The following is a 24,649-nucleotide window of genomic DNA, read 5'->3' on the forward strand; positions in this document are numbered from 1 at the left end:
AAAAAGGAGTGGTTGTTCACAGCCACAGCAGGAGTGGCCATTGGGTGAGAATATACTAGGCAGCACCTAGGTGCTGATTGTCTATTCACTTGCATCATTTACATATGAGCAAATAAACAACAGCAAACTAAGGCCACTTTACTTCTAAATGAGAGTGTCCATACAGAGGTTTAATGCACTTTAATTAATGCACTTTTACTTCACAACTTTAGTTATTTCATCTTGACTTTCCTGAGCAGCCCCATGTAGTCACACCCTGAGCATTGTCTACAGCCGCCACTAGTGGAGAAATAATGAGGAGTTCGGTGGCACTTAAAAGACTAACAGATTTATTTGGGCATAAATCTGTTAGTCTTTAAGGTGCCACCGGACTCCTCTTTGTTTTTGTGGATACATACTAATACAGCTACCCCTCTGATAGTGGAGAAATGTAAACATACCCCCATGTTCCTTCTACTTTTTTTTTTGTTTGTTTTTTGGCTTATGACCTTATTTATACACTGAATAGTGAAGATCAGGTGTCACACATCCTCATTATCATTTAGACACATCAGTCTTCTAACCAACTAGTCTTATTCAATTAGCACAGCTGAAATAGATTTCTTTCCATTAGCAGTTGTTGAATCACAATCCGCCTTTACTTCTGAATGACACCATCCACATAGGGATTTAATGCACTCTTCAGATGCATCTGAAAAAGTGAGGTTCTTACCCACGAAAGCTTATGCTCCCAATACTTCTGTTAGTCTCAAAGGTGCCACAGGACCCTCTGTTGCTTTTTACAGATTCAGACTAACACGGCTACCCCTCTGATACTTGATTTTAGAGATGGGTTATACAAATGCCTGAATCTTGTTCACCCTCCAAACACAACTGTTATTGTTACTTCCTGTGAAGTTGCACTGGTGATGAATTATGGGTCCTAGTTTTCCTACCATAGATGAAGCCTAGAGGAAAGATTTTGCTGACACAGGGGTGAGGTCTGGTCTACACTTAAAATTTAGGTCAATATAGCTATGCCACTCTGGTACATGAACAATCCACACTTCTGAGCACTGTGGCTATGCCATTCTGATCCCCAGTGTAGATGCAGCTAGGTCAACAGAAGAATGCTTCTGTTAGCTTCGCTACTATCAATCAGGGAGGTAGTGGTGGTCCTACCCATGGAGAAACCCTTTCCCCTTCCACTGGCATAGGCTGTGGTGACACTATGGGCAGGTCTACACTACGGGACTAAGTCGACCTAAATTACGCAACTCCAGCTACGTGAATAACATAGCTTAAGTTGACTTATTGCGGTGTCTACACCATGCTAGGTCGACGGGAGAAACTCTCCTGTTGACTTACCTTATGCTTCTCATTCCAGTGGAGTACCGGAGTCGATGGGAGAGTGATCAGTGGTCTAAGACCCGCTAAATCGATCCCTGGTGGATCAATTACCACACATTGATCTCCCGATAAGTGAAGACACTAGCATGTGACTACGCTAGCATAGCTACGGCCGTAAACTAAGCCAGCATAGCAGTATAGTGTAGAATAGACATACCCTGTGTCACACTAAACTAGAGGTGCCAAACAAAGGTACTCTTAATTTGCTCATGCAGTTGCTGCAGTTTTGCACACAAATCAGGTACTTGCAAAGAGTTCATTTAAAAAAGGCAGAAAAGCAGTGGTTCTGGAAGTGCCTCTGCATCATTTCTTCCCAGTGAGTTTTGCTGAATGCAACCGAAATTTACTAACTAAACCCCCAGTCCAGCCAAGCACTTCAACACAATTAACTCTGAGCCCACAAGTAGTCCTATAGACTTCAGTGGGATTATTTATGTGCTTAAATTTAAGCACACACTTAAGTGCTTTGCTGGATGGAGGCCTGAAAGATTATTACAAAATGGACTGTCTTCTGTCTTTGATTCTTATGCAAACTTCTATTGTCATCTTTCCCCTTCAAAGCCGGCTGGAGAGAAGCAGCGCTTTGAAGGGGAAAGCGCCGCTTCTCTCCGGCTGCTGGCTGCTCAGCTGCCCCTGCTCCTCCTGAGTCCTCCGGCCTGTGCTCGCAGGGCTGCATTCCAAAAGGGACTTAGAGCTGCAGGCCAGGGCCCTGGGCCCCCTTAGCCCAGGGCCCTGCAGCCCCTAAAGCCCCTGCATTCCGGGTGGCCCTGCCTGCGGGGGGTGGGGGGGAGGGGAGGGAGAGGGAGCTCCCAGAATTGCGGCGATGGGGGCAGTGCCACGCTGCGCAGAGCCACCTGCACACCTCCTGCACCAAACAGGAGCTGCCCCAGGTAAGTGTTCTGCACCTCCTGCCTGCCCCAGCCCTGAGCCTCCTCCCGCACCCCCACCCTGAGCGCCCTTCCGCACCCTAACTCCCTCCCAGATCCCACACCCCCACCCTGAGTGCCCTCCCACACCCTAACTCCCTCCCAGACCCTGCACCACCAGCCCTGAGCCCCAGGGGTAAGCCAGGGGCACCTCCCCACCACAGTACAGTACAGCATATAATGCCTTTTGTCTGCCCCCCAAAAATTTCCTTGGAACCTAACGCCCCGCATTTACATTACATCTTATGGGAAAATTGGATTAGTTTAACATCGTTTCACTTAAAGTTGCATTTTTCAGGAACATAACTACAATGTAAAGCGAGGCGTTACTGTACTGTCCTAAACAGTGCAACCGTACTGTTCGCCACCTGGCCCAACCACTTCATTCTTAAGTTCCTTCAGAACTCTTGGTTGTATACCATGGTAGCCCTGGTGACTTGTTGCTCTTTATCTTACCAGTTTGTTCCTCTCCTCTTCTGACAATTCATTTCATCTAAAGTGTAGCACTGGGGTAGTAGGCATCTCTCCAATATCTTCTGTAGTGAAGACTGATACAAACAAATTATTTAGCTTCTCGGTAAAGATTTTATCTTCCTTAATGGCTCTCTCCACCCTAGTAGTCCTATGGATTCACCAATTTTCTGGCAGAGTTCCTGCTTCTGACATACATTAAAAATGTGTCTTTTTGATCTTCATTTGTTTGCTCTTTGCCTTCCTCATTTCTGTTACCCCCTGTTGTTTATGCTTTCTATTGGCTTCACCGGGGTTGGATTACCATTTTCTGAAAAATGCCTATTGAAATAACCTCTTGAAACTTATCACTTAATCATATTGGGTTTTATTTCCCAGCTTCCTTTTTGGTTTAAGGATTGTGTTTGCATTCTATGACTCTGTTATGGAATGGTTAAGAATAACAATTTTACATTCCTTAATATTGAGTTTAGAGCCCATTAGAGCAGCTTCCACTTTTTTTTTAAATCTCCCTTTCCAACATTTAGTGTCACAGTCCTACATTTTCTTCTCACAGGATGTTGAACTTAATTACTTTGTGGTCACTATTATTTCGTGACACGACTACAGTTACTTCTTGAATCCATGCTTGTGCATAACTTAGAACTATGTTGAGAACAGCCTCTACTCAATTCTAGAACTAGCTGTTCCAAGAAACCATCACTTAAGATGTTGAGAAATTGTTTCTCTAAACTGTAACCTGTTATGTCAATTGCCTAGTCTGTATGCAAGTAACTGAACTGATACATTATTTAGTTGCCTCTTTCATCTACCTCAAAAGTGTGATCCAAGGCCCGCTGAAATCACTGGTAGTCTTGCTATCCACATCAATAAGCTTTGGATAAGGTCCTCAATAGCTTTTTTCTGATCAGGAGGCTGGTTCAACATTTCTATTCCCCTACTACAACACTTCTATTCATATGACTAGGAATTTGTATCCATACAAAGTCTAGTATATGGTCTCTCCACTCAGAAATGTTACGGCATTAAAGTATCTGAAACACATCAACTCCCATGAGTAAAAATGTCTTGACTATATGCAGACATTCACAATTTTATCAAAGCAGCTAAAGGAATTATCGAATTTTACACACAATGGCCTCTCAAAATGAAAAAATTCTAATAACAGAAATATGATTACTCCACTCCAAACCACCAAAATTGCAAAATTAGTATATCACCTGAATAGTTAATCCAAATACTAAACTAAAAATTGAACAATACTCTTCCTACCTGCATTTTGTTTTAGGAAAAGAAAAGTGCTACCTAACAGTAGTGTAAGCAAATCTGAAATTTTATTTATTAAAAAGGGACTTTCAAAATATGTTTATTTTAATCATAACTATTTCAATTAGCGTACAAAGTGTGTGTTCAATTTAATTTATACATCACTTTTCTCAGCCATAATTTATTTTGCCCTACATAAATTCTCAGTCGTGACTTAAACAGAATCACAAGGTACAAAATATCAATGATGCCTAAAGTGGTTTAGACAGCCCAAACTACATATGCAAAAATTAGTGTAAATTTATAGCAGCCAAGCAAATACAAGATTTGGTCAACAAAATCAAATGAAAGCCTGGACTTTCTGATCTGCTAAAGCCACTGGGCAGATTCTGCCTCTTATATCGGGTGCTTCCAAACCTCTGGCATAAAGAGGGAGCATATCGGGGAAGGCTGGAGTCACATCAGGGACAGGAGAAGATGTGGCAGAGCTGAGGTCCACTACACTCAATCCTCTGCTGGCAGTAAGGAATGTTACATCAGCAGCAACAACAGCATCAATTAGAAGAGGACACCCCTCCTACTCTATATTATTGGGAAGCTCTGAATCATGGTGCTGCAGCCCAGCTCCTTACAGCAAGCCCTCAGATACAGTGAAGAATCAGAGCCTTAATATTTAGTCTGTTGAACTGCAACAAATTCAAATGAACTTTAAGTCAATTATTCTGTACTCCTAAATGAAAGTGTTATCTTCAGGAGTGCGGTGGAAAAAAAGATACAGAATATTTACCATTAAAAATAATAACCATAAAGGATGCTCTTTGGTTCTCTTTTATAACCAATATGAAAATGTTTCCCAAACTCATTAAGGCTGATCATTTACCATGCACTGGTGTGCGTTTCAAAGAACATATCAGCTGTAAAAAAAAAACCCACCAAACTGCCCTGGTGGATTCTGCTTTTCAGGGTAATGCAATGAAATAACCCCAGAACATGGATTTAAGAGGAATATTTGCCTGAGCAGTAACTCTCATTGTCCTAATTTGGAATAAAAGAAATACAATTATTTTAGTGGCCTTCAATTGCTTTCAACTAACTTAGACCATGGAACTGGTTCTTAGAGTGCATTTTTACAGTGTGTTTTTCATGAGACTTCAGTGCTGTCCAAGAGTCACCAGTGTGAGAACGAGCCATTAAATAAAGAGATGGAAATGTAGAAAAAAGGCTGGCTCTATATAATCAGCTATTCACTTGCTTTTACTAGTTATGTGTTTTGCTACTACATGCTTTTATAAGGTGTCTATCACCACAAGTTGCTGAAGTTTCACTTAAAAGAGACAAGTTTAAAAGTGCACAAGTATGATTCTCATTTATGCCCAGTAAGAGCCTATTACGATTCTAATACAAAATTATTTGTAACAATATTGTTTTCTCAAGATTAAGAAGATAGAAGGTTACAAGAAGAGGAAACTGAGAGGAAACTGAGAAAATTCAGAAGACTGGGCAATGGTTTGAGTCTATAGTAAATTGCAAATTATTTTCAGAGACCTATATAGAATGAGATAGTAGTCACTGTTCAGATCCAAGTGAAGGGGCATCTACATAAAATACCCATGAAACTGGCACTCTAGTTGGCAGTCTCTGTAGTGAAACCAAGTAGATCAAAAATCTTATTTCTGGCTGTGGTCCCTTCTACAACAGGGATAACGGACATTGGCAGGATAGTGTATCTGTGGGGTGGATAAAGGATTTCAGATTTTCAGTGTAATCAAGCACATGTAGTATAGTTTGGTGTTTGAAGAGGGGGAAGGTTGTAAAAAGAGTGAAACAGGTAATTTTTATAATGAATTACTGTACTGTAGAAAGCAACACTAACAAATTTGCAGTAACAGCCATGTGGTATCTGTTTTTAAGAACTACATAAGCGTCATTCTCTTTAAGAAAAACGTTTCTTCCTGTCTCTACCATCCATGCCCTTGCACAAGTGAAGCTGGAATGTAGTCTCCTAAACATGAAGTAGTACTTTAATGATGACCTTCCTCCAATTCGCACAACTCAGTCTCATTTATGTTTTGAAACAAGAAGCCCTCTGTGCTATGGTTTCTACAGGGACATAGGGGATAGAAATGTAGTTATACCCAGAGCTCAATAAACTAGGGGGTGGGGGGAGGTAGAGAGGTGTGTGTGTGTGTGTATCCGTGTCCCACTCCTGCTCCCACTGAAGTCAGCAGAAAACCAAAGTAAATACATAACATTAAAAAATTCTCTCAGTTGCAATCATCTTAGGTGTTCTTTCTAACAGTAGGTAGAGCATTTCTTCAGGGAGGTAGGATTTTTAAGTTGACAATGTCCTTTTGCTAAACTAGGTAAGGAAATGTTTTCTTTTTTAATAACAACATCTTTAATCTGAGAATCTTTTTTTGAAGAGACTACGCGCTCTCTGTAGTGCTGATTGCCTGTCTTGTTGTCAAGCAAATCTCTGCTTAAAGACTACCCGAGCGTGAATTCTGCAAATCCATAGAATTTACTCATGTTTGAAAGGTGGATGAGCTTCACAAAGAACCACACTCATGGAATGCTTCAAGTAACCCTAGCAATTATACTCCTTTGGGAATATGTTAATTTTTTTAAATCACACAAATTCAAAATGTGATTAGAGATTATATTTTACTGCTATATGTAGTACAAGTATGTAGATATTTCACTAATATTTTATTTGACCCAAACCAGAATGTAAAACATCACAACAGAGGCCATTAATGGGGAAAGGAGACATGCAATATAAGATTATATGACCCCAATGCTTTTTCTCCTTAATTATTTGATTTTTCTTTCCCTTCCTTGTCTTCAGATTTGGTTCATGAGTCTTTAGCTAAAACAAGGTTGCAGGTGGAATTTTGCAGCTTTCAGGGATTTGGAAAAGATTTACAAAATATATCTTCATAGACAACATTATTGATAAGTACACTGTAGACTTTTGAAGAGAACACACAGGTTTCATTTATACTACAGAAGTTGTACTTTCAGGATTTACACGCATCAGTCTTGAAGCATTTCTCAGCTCCTGTAGTTGTTTAGCTGGCTTTCCAACCCCTTCCTCAAACCTTTTCTCCACAACAGGAAGGACAGTTTCATAAAGAAAAGATGCATTCTGCCTGATGAATGCTTTCTTCTCAGGGTCCTGTTCACACCGTAAACTGTAATCGACATGCTGGACAGCCACAAGGATGATCTCCACTAGGCTTTCCAGTAGAACCATGTGCAGCTCTGGAAAATACAGCTTGAGTGCTTCCTCCAAAAAGGCCATAGTCTGCTTGGTAAAAGCCACCACAGTGTAGCTAAGGTTCACCCAGCAGTCATCACCAGTGTATTGGTCAAAACTGCTCATCCCACAGCTCCTCATCTCCTCTCTGAGTTTCCCCAGAGCCTCTGGGGTCATCAGGTTCATCCTTCTCCACATCTCTTCAGAGTTGCGATGCTTGGTGGCTTCAATGATGATATCCTTGTAGCTCTGCAAAGCTCCTTTGATATCCTTCACCAACAGGGCATGAATGATGAAAGTGAGGTCCAGCCCAATCTCGCTGAGCTGCTTGCAGTGCTCCTTCGCTACCTTCAATAATAAAATTTATTAATATTTATCTGGATATCTTATACCCTAAATGTTTTACAGACTAATTTAGTTAATCACCATGTTACCCTTAAAAGTAACAGCCCTATTTTATAGATATGAAAAATAAGGCAGAGATTAAATGTGTCTTAAAAAAAAAAAAAAAAACTGATTTTATATATTTATGTTAGAAATGCAGATCTTTTCTGCCACAGAACACTACGGACAACTAGAGCAGTAATAGAATCATGTCATAAGAGCCGGAAAGCTAGGCAATTAAGTAATAATGGATTTTTAGTATTTTTTAAAAAAATTTTGTTAATCCATATTAAAATCCAATCCAATAAACTCTGTGGAGAAAGGTATATTCATATTTTAACAAATAAACCTTATCCCTTTAATTAAGATGTGAATGAACTGACAAACTCTGCAATCTCCAATCAGTCTTTGGGCAAAACATAGGAAAACCAAACTTGATATTGCTGATATTCACAGGATAAAAGACAAGCAGGGGAAAAAAAAAAAAAAAAAAACACACACACAACAAAAAAGCCTTTCACACATCATAAAAAAGGACACCTTTCAGACCAAAGCCACAGAGTTAATCAGTAAGCGAACAAGGATTAGAAATCAGAAGTTACTGGTTTCTTCTAGGAATGGGGTCAATTCACCAGACCATACTACCTTCCTTACACACTTACCTTCACACATTCAGCAGCAGTGGACAAGCTCTCTTTACTGTCGAATACTTGCTTGCTAAAAGCATCTACAAACATCCTCATAGCCGAGCGGGCCCACACAATGAAGGCAGAGTAGCAGCCACTGTTGCCAGCAAAGTCTGTCTCAAACTCCCTGGCAGTCTCTAGCAGGCTGGTAAAAAAGACATGGCAAAGCTTGTGGATGTAGAGCAGAGTGGCACCCTCAATGCGCAGTTGACGGATGGCTGTGTGTACTGCAGCTGCCCTGTTCTTCAAGAAAAGCTCACATGCTTTGGTGGACTGGCCCAAGCGAATGAGCTGGGACACAGCCCGGCGAGTGGCCCTAGGACCACCTCGTAATGACCGATCTGGAGATAGCTCAAACACCAGCACATCAGTGAGCTGCCTGACTCGCTCATCTACCTTGGCTCGAAGATCCCTCACTGGCTGGCTCACGGCCTTGTATCCCAAATACTCATTCAGCTTATCCAACAGGTCCACTGCCCCCTCAAAATCTCTCTGGGCAATGCAGACATCTAGGTCTTCAGGCAACTCCTGGATCCACTCCAGGGACAAATCTACTGTCTCTTCCTCAGGTGGGGGTTCCTTTTCATCTTCTTGGTCAAAGGGATTGGCGGTCTCAGGAGGTGGGGGAGCAGCCCGTGGCGGGGCCTCCTGCTCCAACCTCAGCTTCTCACTGAGGGCACGGTTCCGCTTGGTCTCCTCCAGCACCTCCAGCCACTCCTTCTTGATCTTGGCATTCTCGGCCTGGAATATGCGGCTCTCGGGAAACATGAGCAGCTTGAACATGTCCTTCATGGGCGGATTGTCCTTGACATTGATCACAGCCAACCCTTCCAGGGGGTAGAGGGCATCGTAGCGGTAGGCGCCACGCCGGTTGGGCAGCCAGGTGGCCACCAGCAGGCAGTCGTTCATGAGGAAGGCGTGCACCCGCTGGATCTGCGCCATGTGGTCGGCGTCGTACTCCACCAGGTCCCCGTTGTAGACGAGGTACTTGCCAGGGCTCTCGGGAAGCAGGTCCCGGCAGCCCTCCACCTTCTCCAGCAGGGTGGTCAGCGTACGCTGCCGCCCCTCCTCGCTGGCGGCGGCCTCCTTGGCCGAGAGGGGAAGGAAGGGGTTGCTGTGGGGGTCGGCGGCGGCGCGGCGGGCGCCCAGGGCGGGGTCGTCGCGGTCGGCCTGCAGCAGCAGGGCCTGGGTGACGGCCTCCATGATGCCCTTCTGCTCGGTGAGGATGTGGCTGAGCTGGTACATCTCGCTCTCCAGGTAGCTGATCTCGCGCGCCGTCTCGATGAACTGGCGGTAGTTCTGGTAGACGTTGCGCTTGAGGCTCTGCGCCGTCTCCTCGCTCAGCGCCTGGATGCGCTGCCGGTGCTCCTGCAGGTCCCGGTCCCCGTCCGACTGCTGCGACAGCTGCTTCACGTACTCGCCCGCCGCGAAGCCCCCCGACTCCAGCTGCCGCCGCAGCCGGCTCCCGCCCACGCCCTCACCCAACGGCAGCGCCATCGGTACCGCCGGCAGGGAGGCCGCGAGCCCCGACACACCGAGAGCGGAAGACAGTGACAGCAGATACAGCACTAGTGCTACTGCGCCTGCGCTGGGAAAGGGCGCATGCGCCAGGATTGCGCGCCAGCTACTGCGGCATATTGCACATGCGCCTGGAGAGCGACACGCTTTGAATGGCGTAATATTCCTGCGTCAGAAGCTGTACTGCGCAAGCGCTGATTGAGGGGGCTGTAGAGTTGAGTGTGGGACGCTATGGGCGCACGCGCAAAAGGAAAGTGGTAGAATACGCATGTGCTGAGAAGTGGGCAACAGGCGGGTGCCCAGCTGTATTGCGCATGCGCCAGAATCCGAGTCAACGGTTGCCGGTTGGGAGATAGAAGGGCTTGCACAGCGCGCTTCCCGCTCGCGCTCCTTCGCGGCAGCGGCCGAGCCAGCGCGGCGGGGCTGTTCAGGGAGCTGCTCCCCGATGGACGGAGACTTCCTGCTGGCGCTGCGGTTACAGGCGCAGTGGGAGGAAGAGGAGAAAGCGGCGGCGGCGGCCTGTAGCGAGTCCCCGCCCGGCTCCGCAGCGCCGCCGCCGCCGCTCTCCGTAGTGGACGAGGCCTGGGAGCTGCTGGACCCGAGCCCCGACGTACGCGGCCTCTTCGTGCAGTTCAACGAGACGCTGTTCTGGGGGAAGCTGGCGGCCGTGGCGGTGACGTGGAGCCCGCGCATGACGCTGTACGGTAACGGCTGCGGAGCGGTCCGGCGGCGGGGCTCGGGCGCTGCTGGGGGCGGAGGGAGCAGGAGCGAGCGGCCGCGCTGCTCCCAGGAACTCGCGGCTCCGGTGAAAGCGCGATCGCTGCTGCCGGCAGACGGGAGGGGGTCTCGGGGACCCTTAGTCTGAACCACTTCCCCAGGTTGCGATCCATCAGGCTATGGCTACACTTGCAGATGTAGCGCGCTGGGAGTTAAACCCGCCCTCGGAGAGCGCAGCTCTGTGTTTACACTGTCAGCTGCAAGCGCCGTGGCGGGGCCATAGTAGCAGCTCTTGTAAGGCCACAGAGAGCAGTGCATTGTGGTAGCTATCCCAGTGTGCAAGTGGCTGCAGCGTGCTTTTCAAATGGGGGAGGGGTGGTGGAGTGTGACAGGGAGTGTGTTGTGTGCATGTGGGAGGAGCGACTGTGTTTTGGGGGCAGAGTGTGTCAGCATGCTGTCTTGTAAGTTCAGACAGCGGTAGGGGGAAACCCTGACATCACCCCCCTTGCCCCTCTCTCACAGGCTGCCAGGCCGGGGGGCAGCAGCATTCCACAGTAATGGTTGCTTTGTGTCCCAGAGTAGATAAGCAAGCTGGTTGTCAGAAACAGAGCTTTGAAAGGGGATATCCGCATGCCTGCAGCCCAGTTCAAAACAGTGCCAGAGTGGCCACTTGACTTCAGGAGATTATGGGATGTTTCCAGGGGCCATTCACAGCGCAGTAATGCAGCATGTCGTCCACATTGACACCTGGGTGTTTCAGCCAGGGTGCAGCAAGCTCTATGCTTCTTGTGGAGGTGGATTACCGGGGCGCTCCAGCCGTGGGGTCCAGATGCTCAAAGTGCCTTGCCAGTGTTAGGGCGCCCAGGGCTGATTTAATGCGCTCTAACTTGCAAGTATAGCCAAGCTCTCAGAAACTGATTTGCTCCTGGAGGGGGCAATGTGGGGAGAAACCCGCCACGCGTCTGCAAAGGCAGAGGGTGCCTCCTCAGTGACCTGCTACAGGCAGGTCACTGAGCCAGCAGAGAGAGATGTGCAGAGGATGTGCCTGGGTCTTTCAGACAGACTTCTGTCAGCAGCGCCCCACGAGGTGGTGTATAATGATGAGGTGCAAGGTCAGGTGCTGGTGTCTCTCTAGCAGCTCACTTGGAATAGTTAATTCCTATTACCTCTGCTCAGGACGTGACCTGTTCAGTGACATCATGTGTCACACTCTACTGACTGGACACTTACAAACTGAAAATCCGTCCTTGGCTTCACACCAGAAACGTGTTTCCCACTAGAGTAGATAAACCTGGCGGGGCATCATAACAGGCTGTACAGTAAGTACTGTTAGTCTGTGTGTGGTACACTCAAGATGTGTATGTCTGCATATTACACTTACTATAAGATGTAGCTCTTCTGTTTCAGAAAAGGGAAACTCAAGTGAAAGCAGTAGCAATACTGTATACTCATATGTTTTGGGACTATTTTAGAAGGAATTTTTTTGCCATTTCCTAGTTTGTACTGTAAAATTATTGATTAAATTCTGGATAATTCTTGCTTTTTGGACTTTAGCAATGTTGTGTTCTTTGGAGAGTTGTTAAAAATTCTTGGTTTACTTGGCAATGTTAAGAGGATCAGTATTTGTGTATTTAATTCTCAGTTCTGCTCCACCAGCTACAAAAACAAATAGAAGTCTACCTTCTGCTTATTTTTCTTTTTAAGATGTGCTGGAGTGTGCAGCTATGAAGGAAGAGGTGGGATGTGTTCCATCCGCCTCAGTGAGCCACTCTTAAAGCTAAGACCAAGAAAGGATCTTGTAGAGGTATTTTAAGACATTTCATCTATGTGTAAACATACTGTAAGTCTCCTGAAGTGTATCCTATCTTAAATTTTGCACTGGAATTCATAATGCACAATGTCATCTAGATTATAAAATAGTCTTTGTTTTGATAAGAAACTTGTATTAATTGCTTACTGGTGGTTGTCTACCATAATTTTGCATACTTAATCTCAGTCATAATTTTTCTGAACTGACACCCTTATGGGTAAGGCCCAAAGTCATCCACCCATCTTACTCCCAAAAATAGGAAAAATATTTTTGAGGGATTTAAAATATCCCCTTCCTTAATGTTAAAAATGTAAAGTTGGCTTCAGAATGCCAAATAAAATTATTTCAATTCAATCTCTTGGCTGAGCAGCCCAGTAACACACAAACTAGGATGAAGGATTTGATCATACATGTAAGTTTCATGCTGTTCCTCAGTTCTTTGCCAGTTCTGTTGTTGTGAACTGGTTGGAAATTTAAAGTTGGACAAGATTCCTATTCTGAAGTGCTCAGAATCTGCATCCCACTGCTGGCTCACAAGCATCACTTTTCTCCTGGGGAAATAATTTTTTTAAAAATTCCTAATTCAGGGGAGATCAGATTTTGAATATGTCATTCTTCATAGTAATGTCCCTTTGAATGCCCTTTAGGACATATGAAGAGAATGTGTGGATTTTGCAGTTTGAGACAGGATGATTTTTTAGCAGAAAGTTGTTATTGTATTCTTATGACCCATACAAATTTTATTTCCGTGCATTTGCAATCTCAGTATCAAGATGCATAGAAAGTAGTAAAGCCAAAACGAGCTATTAGCTATATTTTAAAATAATATATCATATGTTTTTCAGAAAACATCTAGCAATTAAATGATTTTTGTTTCAGACACTCTTACATGAAATGATTCATGCCCTATTATTTGTCACTAACAATGACAAAGACCGTGAATCCCATGGGCCAGAGTTTTGCAAACACATGCGTCGTATCAATCGCTTGACTGGAGCCAATGTTACAGTAAGTCATTTTTACTTAACAAAATACAATCTAGAAAATTTAAACTATATTTTCTATTCAGGTACTATGTAACTGGATATTTCAAATACAGTATGATAAATATGTTGGCATTTATTGTTAGCCAGTCCATAGCTGGTATGAACAGCTTTTGGTAGAAAGAGCTGTGTACCAGCTGCACTAGTTATGGGGGGCTGGGGAGCAAGCAGGTTGAGGAGAGTGCAGTAAAACCTGTTTGGGAATATGTAACTCTTTTTTTTATTTTATTAAACTTTTATATATATATATATATATATGGAGCCATTTTGGTTGAATATTTGTTTTTAAACTTTTAGTGTTGTTATGAACTCTTAAAGGAAAAAGACTTCAACTTCAGGATACAATTTGGGAACTAAAAATCCAGTTTGCTTTTAAGACTTAATAAAAGAGAGACTGTTGGGTTAACCAAAAATTTTTTATTTTAAAGCTCACATCTATGTTATTACTAATGCCTTTGATAAATATGTTAAGTTTTGAATAAAACTCCAATTTACATTTTATTATGGTGTTTCCGCCTCCATATTTTTTCTTTTTAGAAAATGAAAACCAAATCATCAGTTTCTTTTGTTCATAGTCAGAACTTGATATTTTACTTCCTGGTTTTCACATATTCTTACTGTAGTGCACTGATTGGGAGCAAACAGCAGTTGCAGATAGGGCTTTTTAATGAATTCAAACAAAATATCCAGCAAAAATTTCTATTGGTCTTAAGTTTTATAAAAGCCTTGTTTTTACAGTATCTAAATTTTGGGCCAAATTTGACCCAACAGTTTTCCTTTAGCTGAATAATAATAATAATAATTAATAATAGATAACATTAAAATTCAAGAAGATTCTTTACTCCAGTTACTAACTTAACGATGCAAGGAGGGGAGTTGATTTATTCCTCAGCCTAGGTGCAGAATAAAGCTTCATGAAAGGGAAACAAGCATTGATCCATCATTGCTTAATATCTCTTAATGCACAGAGTGCTAGTTAATATTTAATGGTTATTAGTATGCAAGACTGTGTTGTCCATATATCAGGCTTTTTTATTTTTGGAGGGAGGGAAAAATTATACTTATTTGAAAGTGGTTTCTATGCATACATATGCTCTCTGCTAGCAGGTAAATCATGTGCTATTTTCCTCCTGGCTCTCTGAGGATTTTCCCCATGAGTATCAGTAGTAAGTAGTTAAAGAATGCTAGCACATCTCAAACACGTAGAGTTGAATGATTAATATGAAATAGAAATGACTGTTGTGTTTTTGTTTTACGCTTAGATTTATCACGACTTTCATGATGAGGTGGATTCATATCGCCAACATTGGTGGCGATGTAATGGCCCATGTCAGAGTAGAAAACCTTATTATGGATATGTGAAACGTGCAATGAATAGGGCACCCTCTGCACGAGACTTCTGGTGGTCTGACCATCAACAGACCTGTGGAGGCACATTCTCAAAAGTAAAGGAGCCAGAGAACTATTCTAAAAAAGGCAAGGAGAAAACCCAGCTAGCCAAGCTTTCAAACGCTGAGCCATCTGATACCAAAGGTATGTGTCTCTGTTTTCACTTTTCTTCCCTTCAGACCCACTCCTGCCCTATACAGTACTCCAACAAATGCAAATAGGTCAAATACTGGAGAAATTGAGTATTAAGATTTTCTGTAATGTTGGATTTGGTTCACATGTTTTTTTAATGCTGGTGTTCAGTTAAAGTTATAGCATAGCTAAAGGTCTGTGCAGTACTATGTGGTCATCAATATGTTTGCTCTAAAAATATGAAGGACCAAATAAATAACTCAGATTTCTGGATTTACCTGTGATCTGTCTTACTATTAGCGAATCATAATTAAAATCACAGCACCTGGCCATTCAAAGGGACGCAGCTTATGAAAATATCATTCCATCAGTATTAACTTTCATCCCAGAATTTTAAGCAGAAAATTTGTTATGCAGCCATGGCCCTGTTGTATTTCAGGGCCACAGAACTTGTAGCAGAATCTTCACCCTGCACAGCAAAATCAAAGGCTTAGGTTCTACAATGCTATTAGAAGTTTCTTGTCCTTATCATTGTGAGGCGAGCCTGCTAAGCCATGTTATCTTTCTGAATCTGTAACCGCCAGAATTAATATGAATTAACCACCTTATTTATCACAGGGGGTTGCTAATTCCTGAAAATGAGTGTAAAATTTCAGTATTCACTATTTCACAGGTGATGACTTTAGCTGAAACCTTTAGCTAATATGATTAACCCACAATCCCCACCTCTCTCCCACCTGCCAAGTGGTACAACTGTCCTCTATCCAGCTTCCAAAATCAACATTTTCTCCCCAGCCCCACACTTGACAACTATTGATGCATTACTTCATTATCAATATGAAAATATACAATATATTAGACTGAAATATGGTGACAGCATAAAATTGAATATAAAAAACAGGAAGGGTACTGTATTGATCATATATATTTCCTGCTTATATTAATTAAAAAGCTCCTTTTTATTTAAATCAAGCTGCTGCAAAAGTTTGTCTGCCACACGAGTGTGTCAGAATTTGGGGGCTCTTACCACAGAACTTAGCTCCAGCCTGCTGTGAAATAACAGGCTAGTATTCAAGTCCTATTTTAACTTCTTAAAAGTTCAAACAGCAAGTTGTTTAGTTAACAGACTTGATACTGAGCAAATGTAGTAGATTAGAACAAAGTTACTAATTACTCCTCTTTTGCAGGAAGGATACATGGAGGTGATATACGAAGCCTAATTCCTTTTAGTGGAAAAGGATATCAGCTTGGAGGAGCAGGCCTTTGGTCCTCCGAGAGACACAAAAGTTCCAACAACAGTATTAAGGGCAAAGAAATACCCAGTCCACAACGTTATTCAGCAGCTGGAACTGCAAGATCAGTTCCTAAAAATGAACTAAAATTTGAACCAAACATATTCAGTACCAGCATTTCCCATCCAGTTTTTACTGATAGCTCCAAGCATAAAAACAGCTTTGCTTTGAACCACAAGTTTCCTAAAATATCTGTCGCTAATACAAAAGCTTACAGGAATGTTGATGGGTCGCCTGTTAAAATTCCTCCTGTTAATGGAGGAAATTTGAACCAAAGTCCTACAAACGCTAAGTCGGTTTTTCCATCTTTTAATGAGACACCAAAACGAACTTCCTTTGGACAAGCTGAGACAACTCTAAGTTCCTGGGTTTCATCCCAGGGAAATAGCAGCTTTGAAAGTGATGGTATACCACAGAAACGGCCAAAAATGGAAGACAAATCTGCCTTTGTAAACTACTTTATAAAGAGAGAGAGGACTGATGGCACTTTTAGAACTAGCACTCCTCTAAAAAGCAATGCTGAACCAACAGTGTCCTCTGAAAGTTGTAGTTCTGCTGTTAGTCCGGATAAAAAAGTTAGCTGTCCTGTTTGCCAGACCGAGGTTTTAGAAACCAAAATAAATGAACATCTAGACTCTTGTCTGACATAACCTTTGAAATGCAATCTCACAATTAAGTGCTAAGAATTGTTTGAAATCTTCAAATTACATTGCTCAGGGTTTATCCAATTATGATTGTTGTCATGTGCCTGTACACTGACCTGTATTGTCCAAGCTGGAAACTTTCCTATATGTGTAAAGTGGAGTCTGAATTTCAGCATGAAGGGAGGGCAATTCTGATTTTTTGAAGTTACATGTTAGGATCTGATTTATATACTCTCACGGTGCTTGTGTCCCAAAGAGCCTAAGGCTATATGTACACTACCAAGCCTACATCAGCAAATATATATGCCAGCACAGGTGACAGAAGGAGGAATTCTGTTGGTGTGGGAAAAGCGCCTCCCTAAACGATTTTAGCTGTGCCAGCAGAAACCCTATTCTGTCCATATAGCTGTGGTCTATGTCGGTGATGTAGTTGGAATAAGTGTGTCACTATGAGAGACGGTTTTTCTACACCCCCACCAACATAGCTATGTCGGTATAAAGTCGGAAGTGTAGACCAGGCCAAATACACTCCTGATTTTAGTAAATGCAGTTGTGGTTGGGTTACATTTTTACTGCAGAACCTAAGTATGTCTCCTCCCATGGTAATACTTACTAGATTCTGAAATCTTAGATGAGTTCTAAAAGCAGCTTAACATTTTTAACCATGTTTTGTCTTTTTGTACTTCTCCTTGGTCCCCAAAATGTTCTTTAACTTACCGCTGGCCACCTTTAAATTTAACTTCTAAACTGTCCCCTTCCACATACACTGATACCAACTTATCAGTTTACCACAATGAAAATGTGTTAAATGGTGGGCATTTTTTATATTATTATAACACCAAATATTGTGTTTTGGCCACAGCTACCAACTCTCCAGAGATCAGTTTCACCCAAAACTTTTTAAAGGGCAGGTAGGAATGAGGGTGGAATTAGATTCAAATTATCGCTATGTCCACATTGCCAGCGAGGAGTGTGATTTTCCCCTGCTCATGTACACATACTCGCTCTAGCTCTCTTCAATACATACCCACTAGTTTCAGGTGGGTAGGTACTCAGCTCAGCCATATCTCTGCTGCTGCTACCTGTGTTACTGCAGCTACATTGCTATTTATATTTGCACTAGTTGGATGAGAGTGTAAGTACGTATACACAACCTGGGGAATCACACCTCTCGCTGGCAGTGTAGACATAGTTTAAGTCTTCATCAAAAATGGGGAGCAGCTTAGAAGTTTAAAAAAAAAATACAAGAAGTCTATTTTAGTATAATCTTGAGTAAGTGAAAGCATGGGTAGAAAATTAGTGATATGGGAGGGATTCTAGATACTTAATACTGCTTGGTGCATTTGATGAAGCATTAGGCTGTAGACTTAAGGACCTATTAGAGATACATATTGGGTTTTGAAGCATTGGTTGTTAAGAGGGACAGGAATAGGAGCTGAGGAATTTAAACATCCTTATAGTGTTACGGCATAAGATTATTAATTTTTGTTTGGCCACTTTGGCTTGTTTTTAATGTGCATTGTTGGCATGCAGGCAGTAACAGCTAATTCATGGTCCAACAATTTCCACTTTTTTCCTTCTCTCCCTCGCACTGGCCTTGCTGCTTATATTGACACTTCAGTGGCTTTCACTCTTTAACTCCAGAAACGCATACTACGCATTCTTGTATATTTGAACCCTAAAGGCTAAAACCACCACGAGTAAAAATAGGGGTGAGTACAAGTAGCAAAACTAGAAGACATTCCCATATCACTAGTCCTGCCACAGAATTCTAACTGAAGACCTGAATTTAAATGAAGATTTCCAATTGAATTCACATTCCAGAAAGGCATCAAATTGCAATCAGTGGCAGAGCTTTGCTTCGCTTCCTTACCAGCCTAATTAATAGTTCAGTCAGTATATGCTAATAGCATTGTATTACATGTTATGAATACCAAGTAAGATGTATAAAGCCTACTGAAATGTCTACAGTTCTGTTGGTGCACTAAAGGTATTTAACTGACTGGTTTGTAGGTGACTAGAGCAATACTTTCACAGTTTAAACTAGCTTTCCAGACAAACATATTATACACTAGGTTGATTTTTGTACTGCTGATAGGTATATAGGGTGACTATGATGCAGACAAAAGTGTAAATACAGGTTGTCTTGTTATAAATGTAACGTGGTTTACAGTTAACCTCCTCTGAAATGAGGAATAAACGGATCAGACAGTTATGGAATTTGACCAGTGCTAACTAATATCTGGTTTCAAAGTATAGGGAAAAAAATCCCTAAGAATGCATAGAATGTACATGTTTTTTTGTAGAAACTGCATTTTAAAATACTGACATTACAAAAATGTTTTAATAACCTTCACAAAAATGTCTTGCATATTCTGAATAAATCATGATGCTGAACCTTGGGTGGTTAAGTCTGGTTTTCACATGGCTGTCAATGACCATCTTTTTTGCTCTTTAGACACAATTGTACAATAGTCACTTTTAACAGTTTACTCCAACATCTGCACAACCTTCCCTTCTTAACTACCCCACAAACCCAAACCTTGCTATGGAATGATATTTACTCCTGGGGGGATTCTGTGCCACTGCACATGTACGCAGAGTTCATGTCCCCTGCAGCTTTCTTTGCTTCCCTGCAGAAAAATGATTTCTGAAGACAAAGCAAAGGGAAGCCATAAGAGCACTCATGCACCCCTCCATGGGTGCGTCAATTTGGGCATCCGGAGTAGCCGAGGGAGATGTAAATCACTGCCAGAGAAGTGGTGGTAGAGGAGGGGGAGTGGGAATATGCGAGCGAGCGACTCTGTCACTCGCTATTACAATGGTCCTGGTGTGGAGGGGCCAGGCTTCAGGGTGTTTCTGAGGAGGTAGGTGTAGGCTGGCCTGGCCCCCTCAGGCAGAGCAGAATGTTAACACTGCCTACTTAGTGAATTGTTCCCATTGTTAGTGAATTCCCCCAGGAGTATAAAACAGGTGTAAAAGTTTTAAGGCTCCCTTACAGTGCCAGAGTGGTTCAAATGGCCAATTTGAAACTGACAAGAAAGCCGGGCAGCTACAGCCCAGCTGCCCCCGCTCTCTTGGAGAGCTGGGTGTCTGGATCCCATTCCTGAGGGGGAAAGGGGAGCCGAGAAGCCCTAGGCGGCCCACCAGGAGCCTGTGAGGTATCCAAGCTCCTGGCAGGAAGCTGCCAGCAGAGCTCTCAACACTGCCCCTCTTAGGTTGGTGGAAGCACTCCTGGTGAGGATGTGCACCGCTGACCTAAGGAAGGTATTGTGGACATGAGCACCGCAGTAATTACTGTGGTGGCTCTAAATTGACCTAATGTAGGTCCACTTCTCTTTGTAGTGTAGACATAATCTTAGTGATTAGAACTGGTCTAAATTTTTTGACTGAAAAATCTTCCTATTAAATGTTTTCCATGAACTGTTTACTACTGATTTTTCTGGAGATGGTCAGTAGGCAATATAAATTGTGAGTTTGATTCCACAGCTCTCACTCGGTCTTCAGTTGTCTATGATTTAATATTGAGCATATGGCTGCACATATTTGTTGACTAATAACTAGAAATAGTGTCAAACCTAGATACATTACTATTAGACAAAGGGATTTTGTCTCCAGTGCTCCCCACTCCCATTCTCCAGCCATCTCAGCAGTTCACCTGAATCCCTGCCTGAGTCATTTCTTCTTCCAAAAGGATGTCAGTCATCTGCTGCAGGCACCATGAACTCTTGAACGTGGCCCAGAATCCTCTGATGCTGCAAAGTAGATTATAGGCAGCCCTTAATCCTAGCTGCTTTTCTGTCATTTTCTCATTGCACTGGCTTCCCATTTGTTTTTGGGTGCAATTCCAAGTTTTATTTCTGATCTACAGTGCAAAGCATTACATGGTTTAGGACTTGGTCTCTTTTTCCCTGTGCACCATCAGAGAACAGCAGAGATCATGTGGAGGCACTTTTGTTAATAGCTTAACTTTATTGGCCCCTGAGTGGTACAGCCATCTTCTTGGTCAAGCACATGCTTGATTTAAACTCATCAATACATTATTTATGATTGGTAGGGAGTATAGGGAAGGGGGCTGTTATTCCAAAATATACCAGCTGGCGGGTCCACAGTGGGTCATCTTCAGTTAGGGAAGTGCATGAGTGTAGTGTGCTCTGACTGGGCTCCTTCCTCCACTCCTCCCTGTTTCATGTGTAGGGATTGGCATTGGACAGGAGTCAGGACTCTTTCATACCAAGGGAATTCTCAGCCAGGAAGAGCTGTGTGTTTTCTGGCTCTTTTTCCTGTGCCAGAGTGGCACAATAGGGCTAGATTACAGCTCAGGATCTAGTTTACATATTGTGCCTTTTTTTCTGTATTGTCATTTAAATAAATTACCAAAATAATTGAAATTGGTGTGATTGTATTGTTATTTTGACAAATAAAATATGCAGAATTTTAAAATACTTTGTGCAGATTTTTTTTTTTTTTTTTTTTTTTGGTACAGAATTCCCCCAGGTTAAACAATGTAGAGATGGTTAAAAACAGGCTGCACTGTCTTCCCCAGTCTCCATCTTTTACTTAACATAGAGTTATAGGGGATGTTTTGCCATTAATAGTGAGTTTAAAATGATTACACAACTACTGATCTTAGGACTTGATGTGACCTGTTCTTTATCATCAGTTTTGTTTAGATGGACATATATGTATTTTAGGTGTACAAATGCCTCCACAAAACTTAATATATAGTGAAAGAAAGCAAGTTTCCTGACTTACAGGACATTATCAACTTGAAATCCTAGTCGGTTAAAAAAAATAATTTAATAGTAGTTTCAAGTATGCACCTATACACTTCAAGTTCTGTCCTAACAATTACACAATCTTCCCCCTCACAATTTTTTCTCACCTAGTACAGCATAAAAGACCTACAGAAACAGGAGAAAGTGAAACTGCATTTGCCATCATTTTTTGGTATAGTGTCAAAGTAAACAAATTGAACACAGATTTTTTTTCTAAACTGCTAAGTAATTTTAGGTGTTACCTATACAGTTGTCAGTAACAACAAATTTAACAAATGTTATTTTATGTATTACTGGTGTTCTTTCTTTACGGAATCAAAAACTACCACATCAGTTATTTGGGGGATGTTTATAGGATAGTGAGTTTTTCTAAATTCTATCTTTGACAGTGTGAAAGCATTGTGAAAAATCTTTTGGATTGGCCTGTCACACCTTCAAAAAAAAATCAAATCAAAACTGGATTGCCTAAAGAATTTGGCAATCATGGACAGCATTTTGAAAAAAAATCTGGCTTTCTGCCCAGGCAAATCTATATGATTAAGTATAATGGTATGGTAGCCATGCATTTCTTGTGCAACAGTTATATAAGAGTTTCAAAGCTCTTTAAGCAGCAGACTCTGTACTTATTTTATACTGGAAGGTATTAGCATGTCTCTAAGCTCCCATTTTAGTGTGTTGCTGTGGGTGCTTCTTGTAGAAAGGTAAGTTTTGAATCAGTGATTCAACTTTATGTATGAAGAATATAGTACCTCCTATGATGCTAGGTGATTAAAGATGACCATTTATATTACCACTGTTACACTTTGTATAAGATTGATAGTAATTGTATATCATGTAAGGTTTCAATGGAAACGTTACAATCTAGCAAGTATGATTATCCTGGTTAAATCCCGTATCATCTTTGTATCTGAAGTTATGAATATTGGCTATGTACTTGTATCAGAAACCTGTGTTGTATCCCTGGGTTTACTTCAGGGCTAGACAGCTATGTATTGATGGCCCATCAAGGACACTCAGCTCTCACAATGGGCCAGTGAAGAAACTCATCCCACCCAGTAGCTCTTCCTGAGGATACCTGAGACAGTAAGAATCATCCCCTGTGATTCAGCAAAACATGCAAGGGCATGTGACATGCTCCCAAGACCCTGGACTCCATCTTGGGCCAGTAACTTTCCACATACAGGGGCTGTGGGCTTTGTTTAGGACAGTAAACGTCCATGCACACGGCCACAGGATATAAAAGCACACCTGAGACATCTCCATGTTGCCTCTTTCCTGCTCTGGTTCTCTGGACTGTGGCTTTACAACTAAAAGGAGCATTTTGAACTATGTATTGAGGAGCTTCCATTCTTTTGGAAGTTACCAGAGAGATTTTACAAGCCAACAGTCTATTCCATCACTGCTACAAACCTGATATAAGGACTTTGCAATCTGTATGTATATGATCTATTAACCATTTATAATGCTTTTCTTTTCTTGTATGATTAAAACTTTAGTTAGTTTACTAACTAAAATGATTGGGTGACAGGGTGATATTTGGGTAAGATCTGAGATTCATACTGACCTGGGGGGGGGGGGGGCGTGTCTGATCCTTTGGGATTAGAAAGAACCTCACATATGGTGAAATGGGTTTTCAGTAACCTCTCACTATATTAGATTGGGTTTCCTCAGGGAGCCAGGGGCTGGAATGCATTAAGGGGATTGTGTTTGGCTTCTGTTCAGTACCACACTTAACTAGTGTGGTACTGCAGAAGCTCTTTTGTTACTGGTTTGGTCACTCTAAGTATAGACTAGACCATCAGTTTTGGGGGATTGTCTACCCTATTTCTTGCAGTCTGCCCTGAGTGTGGCATTACCAGTGTGGTCTATCCCAGACACCTGGTCACACCTCCCAAAGTTACGGTATTTTGAATACAGAATGAAATTTGGTAAGTTATGCCATCAGTTAAAATAAATCCTTTTAAAGAAATTTAGCACCTTGTATCAGACACTTTTTTGTCCCTAATTTTCAGATCTGGTGTGATCTACTGGTGCACGCTGGCAGAGAGGTGTATTTAATTGATATTTAAGAGACAAATTTATGAATGGAAGATACCAGATATACATGTTGCCTTATCTTGTTGGTTAAAGGTTGCCCTACAAACTTGAGAGGAAAAAGTCTTATTTGATGGTGGGTTATTGGATTAACTTGCTCATATACCAAAAACCAAGAGGACCTAAACAATTCATAGTATTTCTTTTCCTGCCAGGAAGATAAATGTGGATGTAGTATCACCTGCCTACCCAGTTATGAAAGGGGTTTGTTCCTACTATAGAAGTGCTCCCCAGGCATAAGTACATTTTGATGGGCAAGGGTGAATAGATTTCATACCTCAGCTAGTAACTTTTCATAACACTTTCTGAACAGGTGCTTTATAATCCTAATGGGGGAAGTAAATTTGTCTGAAAGACCCCATTTCCAGATATTTACATTCATAAACTCCTACAAAACACGCTGCAGTTCTACTGTACCACTTGTAAAAGGACATCAAGAGTTTGCTTTACAAACATTTTGCAAAAACCTCTCTCAGGTCAGCTGCCCTTTAAAAAATGCTAACAATGCTCTGTGTATTAGGTCAAAATACCTAGATCACCTAAAATGCAAGTTAATCGTGTTGACTCATCCCTAGCTGTGGGAGATAAACTAATTCATCTGAAGCTTAAAACCAGGCTATCCTATGACCAGGTCTACACTACACACTTACATCAATATAACTATGTTGGTCAGGGATGTGAAACATCCACACCCGAGTGATACAGTTATACTGACCTAACCCCCAGTGTAAACAACGCTGTGTCGATAGGAGAGCTTCTCCCATCAACACAGCTACCACCTCTCATGGAGGTGGATTAACGACGCTGAGGGGAGATACTCCCCTGTCAGCATAGTAGCATCTTCACTAAAG

General features: G+C 42.2%; 2 protein-coding genes across 4 annotated transcripts; one reads left to right on the top strand and one right to left on the bottom strand.

The window, feature by feature from the left end:
* Positions 1–4,098: 4,098 nt before the first annotated feature.
* On the bottom strand, positions 4,099–10,042 carry EXOC8 (exocyst complex component 8). The gene is made up of 2 exons (XM_008169737.4): positions 8,358–10,042; positions 4,099–7,659 (listed from the first exon to the last, which is right to left on the bottom strand). Exons 1-2 carry the CDS (start codon positions 9,876–9,878, stop codon positions 7,051–7,053), a joined length of 2,130 nt encoding a protein of 709 aa, XP_008167959.2. The 5' UTR covers positions 9,879–10,042; the 3' UTR covers positions 4,099–7,050.
* Positions 10,043–10,192: 150 nt separating this feature from the next.
* SPRTN (SprT-like N-terminal domain) lies at positions 10,193–19,323 on the top strand. 3 transcript variants are annotated; one of them, XM_005291221.5, is made up of 5 exons: positions 10,193–10,598; positions 12,321–12,420; positions 13,306–13,434; positions 14,732–15,002; positions 16,178–19,323. In XM_005291221.5, the coding sequence occupies exons 1-5, from the start codon at positions 10,345–10,347 to the stop codon at positions 16,930–16,932; spliced, it is 1,509 nt and encodes a 502-aa protein (XP_005291278.2). In that variant the 5' UTR covers positions 10,193–10,344; the 3' UTR covers positions 16,933–19,323. The 3 variants fall into 3 exon arrangements, with proteins under 3 accessions (XP_005291278.2, XP_023962267.2, XP_065446581.1); XM_024106499.3 differs by having other exon boundaries at positions 10,236–10,603; XM_065590509.1 differs by lacking the exon at positions 10,193–10,598 and adding an exon at positions 10,625–11,935.
* Positions 19,324–24,649: the final 5,326 nt, after the last annotated feature.

Source organism: Chrysemys picta, chromosome 3 (genome assembly GCF_011386835.1).
Source record: "Chrysemys picta bellii isolate R12L10 chromosome 3, ASM1138683v2, whole genome shotgun sequence".
NCBI lineage: Eukaryota > Metazoa > Chordata > Testudines > Emydidae > Chrysemys > Chrysemys picta.

Coding starts and splice junctions, on each gene's coding strand:
- SPRTN (XM_005291221.5), top strand. CDS start 10,345: ATGGACGGAGACTTCCTGCTGGCGCTGCGGTTACAGGCGCAGTGGGAG. Junction 10,599..12,320: donor TGGAGCCCGCGCATGACGCT/GTACGGTAACGG, acceptor TTTCTTTTTAAG/ATGTGCTGGAGTGTGCAGCT. Junction 15,003..16,177: donor TGAGCCATCTGATACCAAAG/GTATGTGTCTCT, acceptor CCTCTTTTGCAG/GAAGGATACATGGAGGTGAT.
- EXOC8 (XM_008169737.4), bottom strand. CDS start 9,878: ATGGCGCTGCCGTTGGGTGAGGGCGTGGGCGGGAGCCGGCTGCGGCGG. Junction 7,660..8,357: donor CTGCTGCTGAATGTGTGAAG/GTAAGTGTGTAA, acceptor TTATTATTGAAG/GTAGCGAAGGAGCACTGCAA.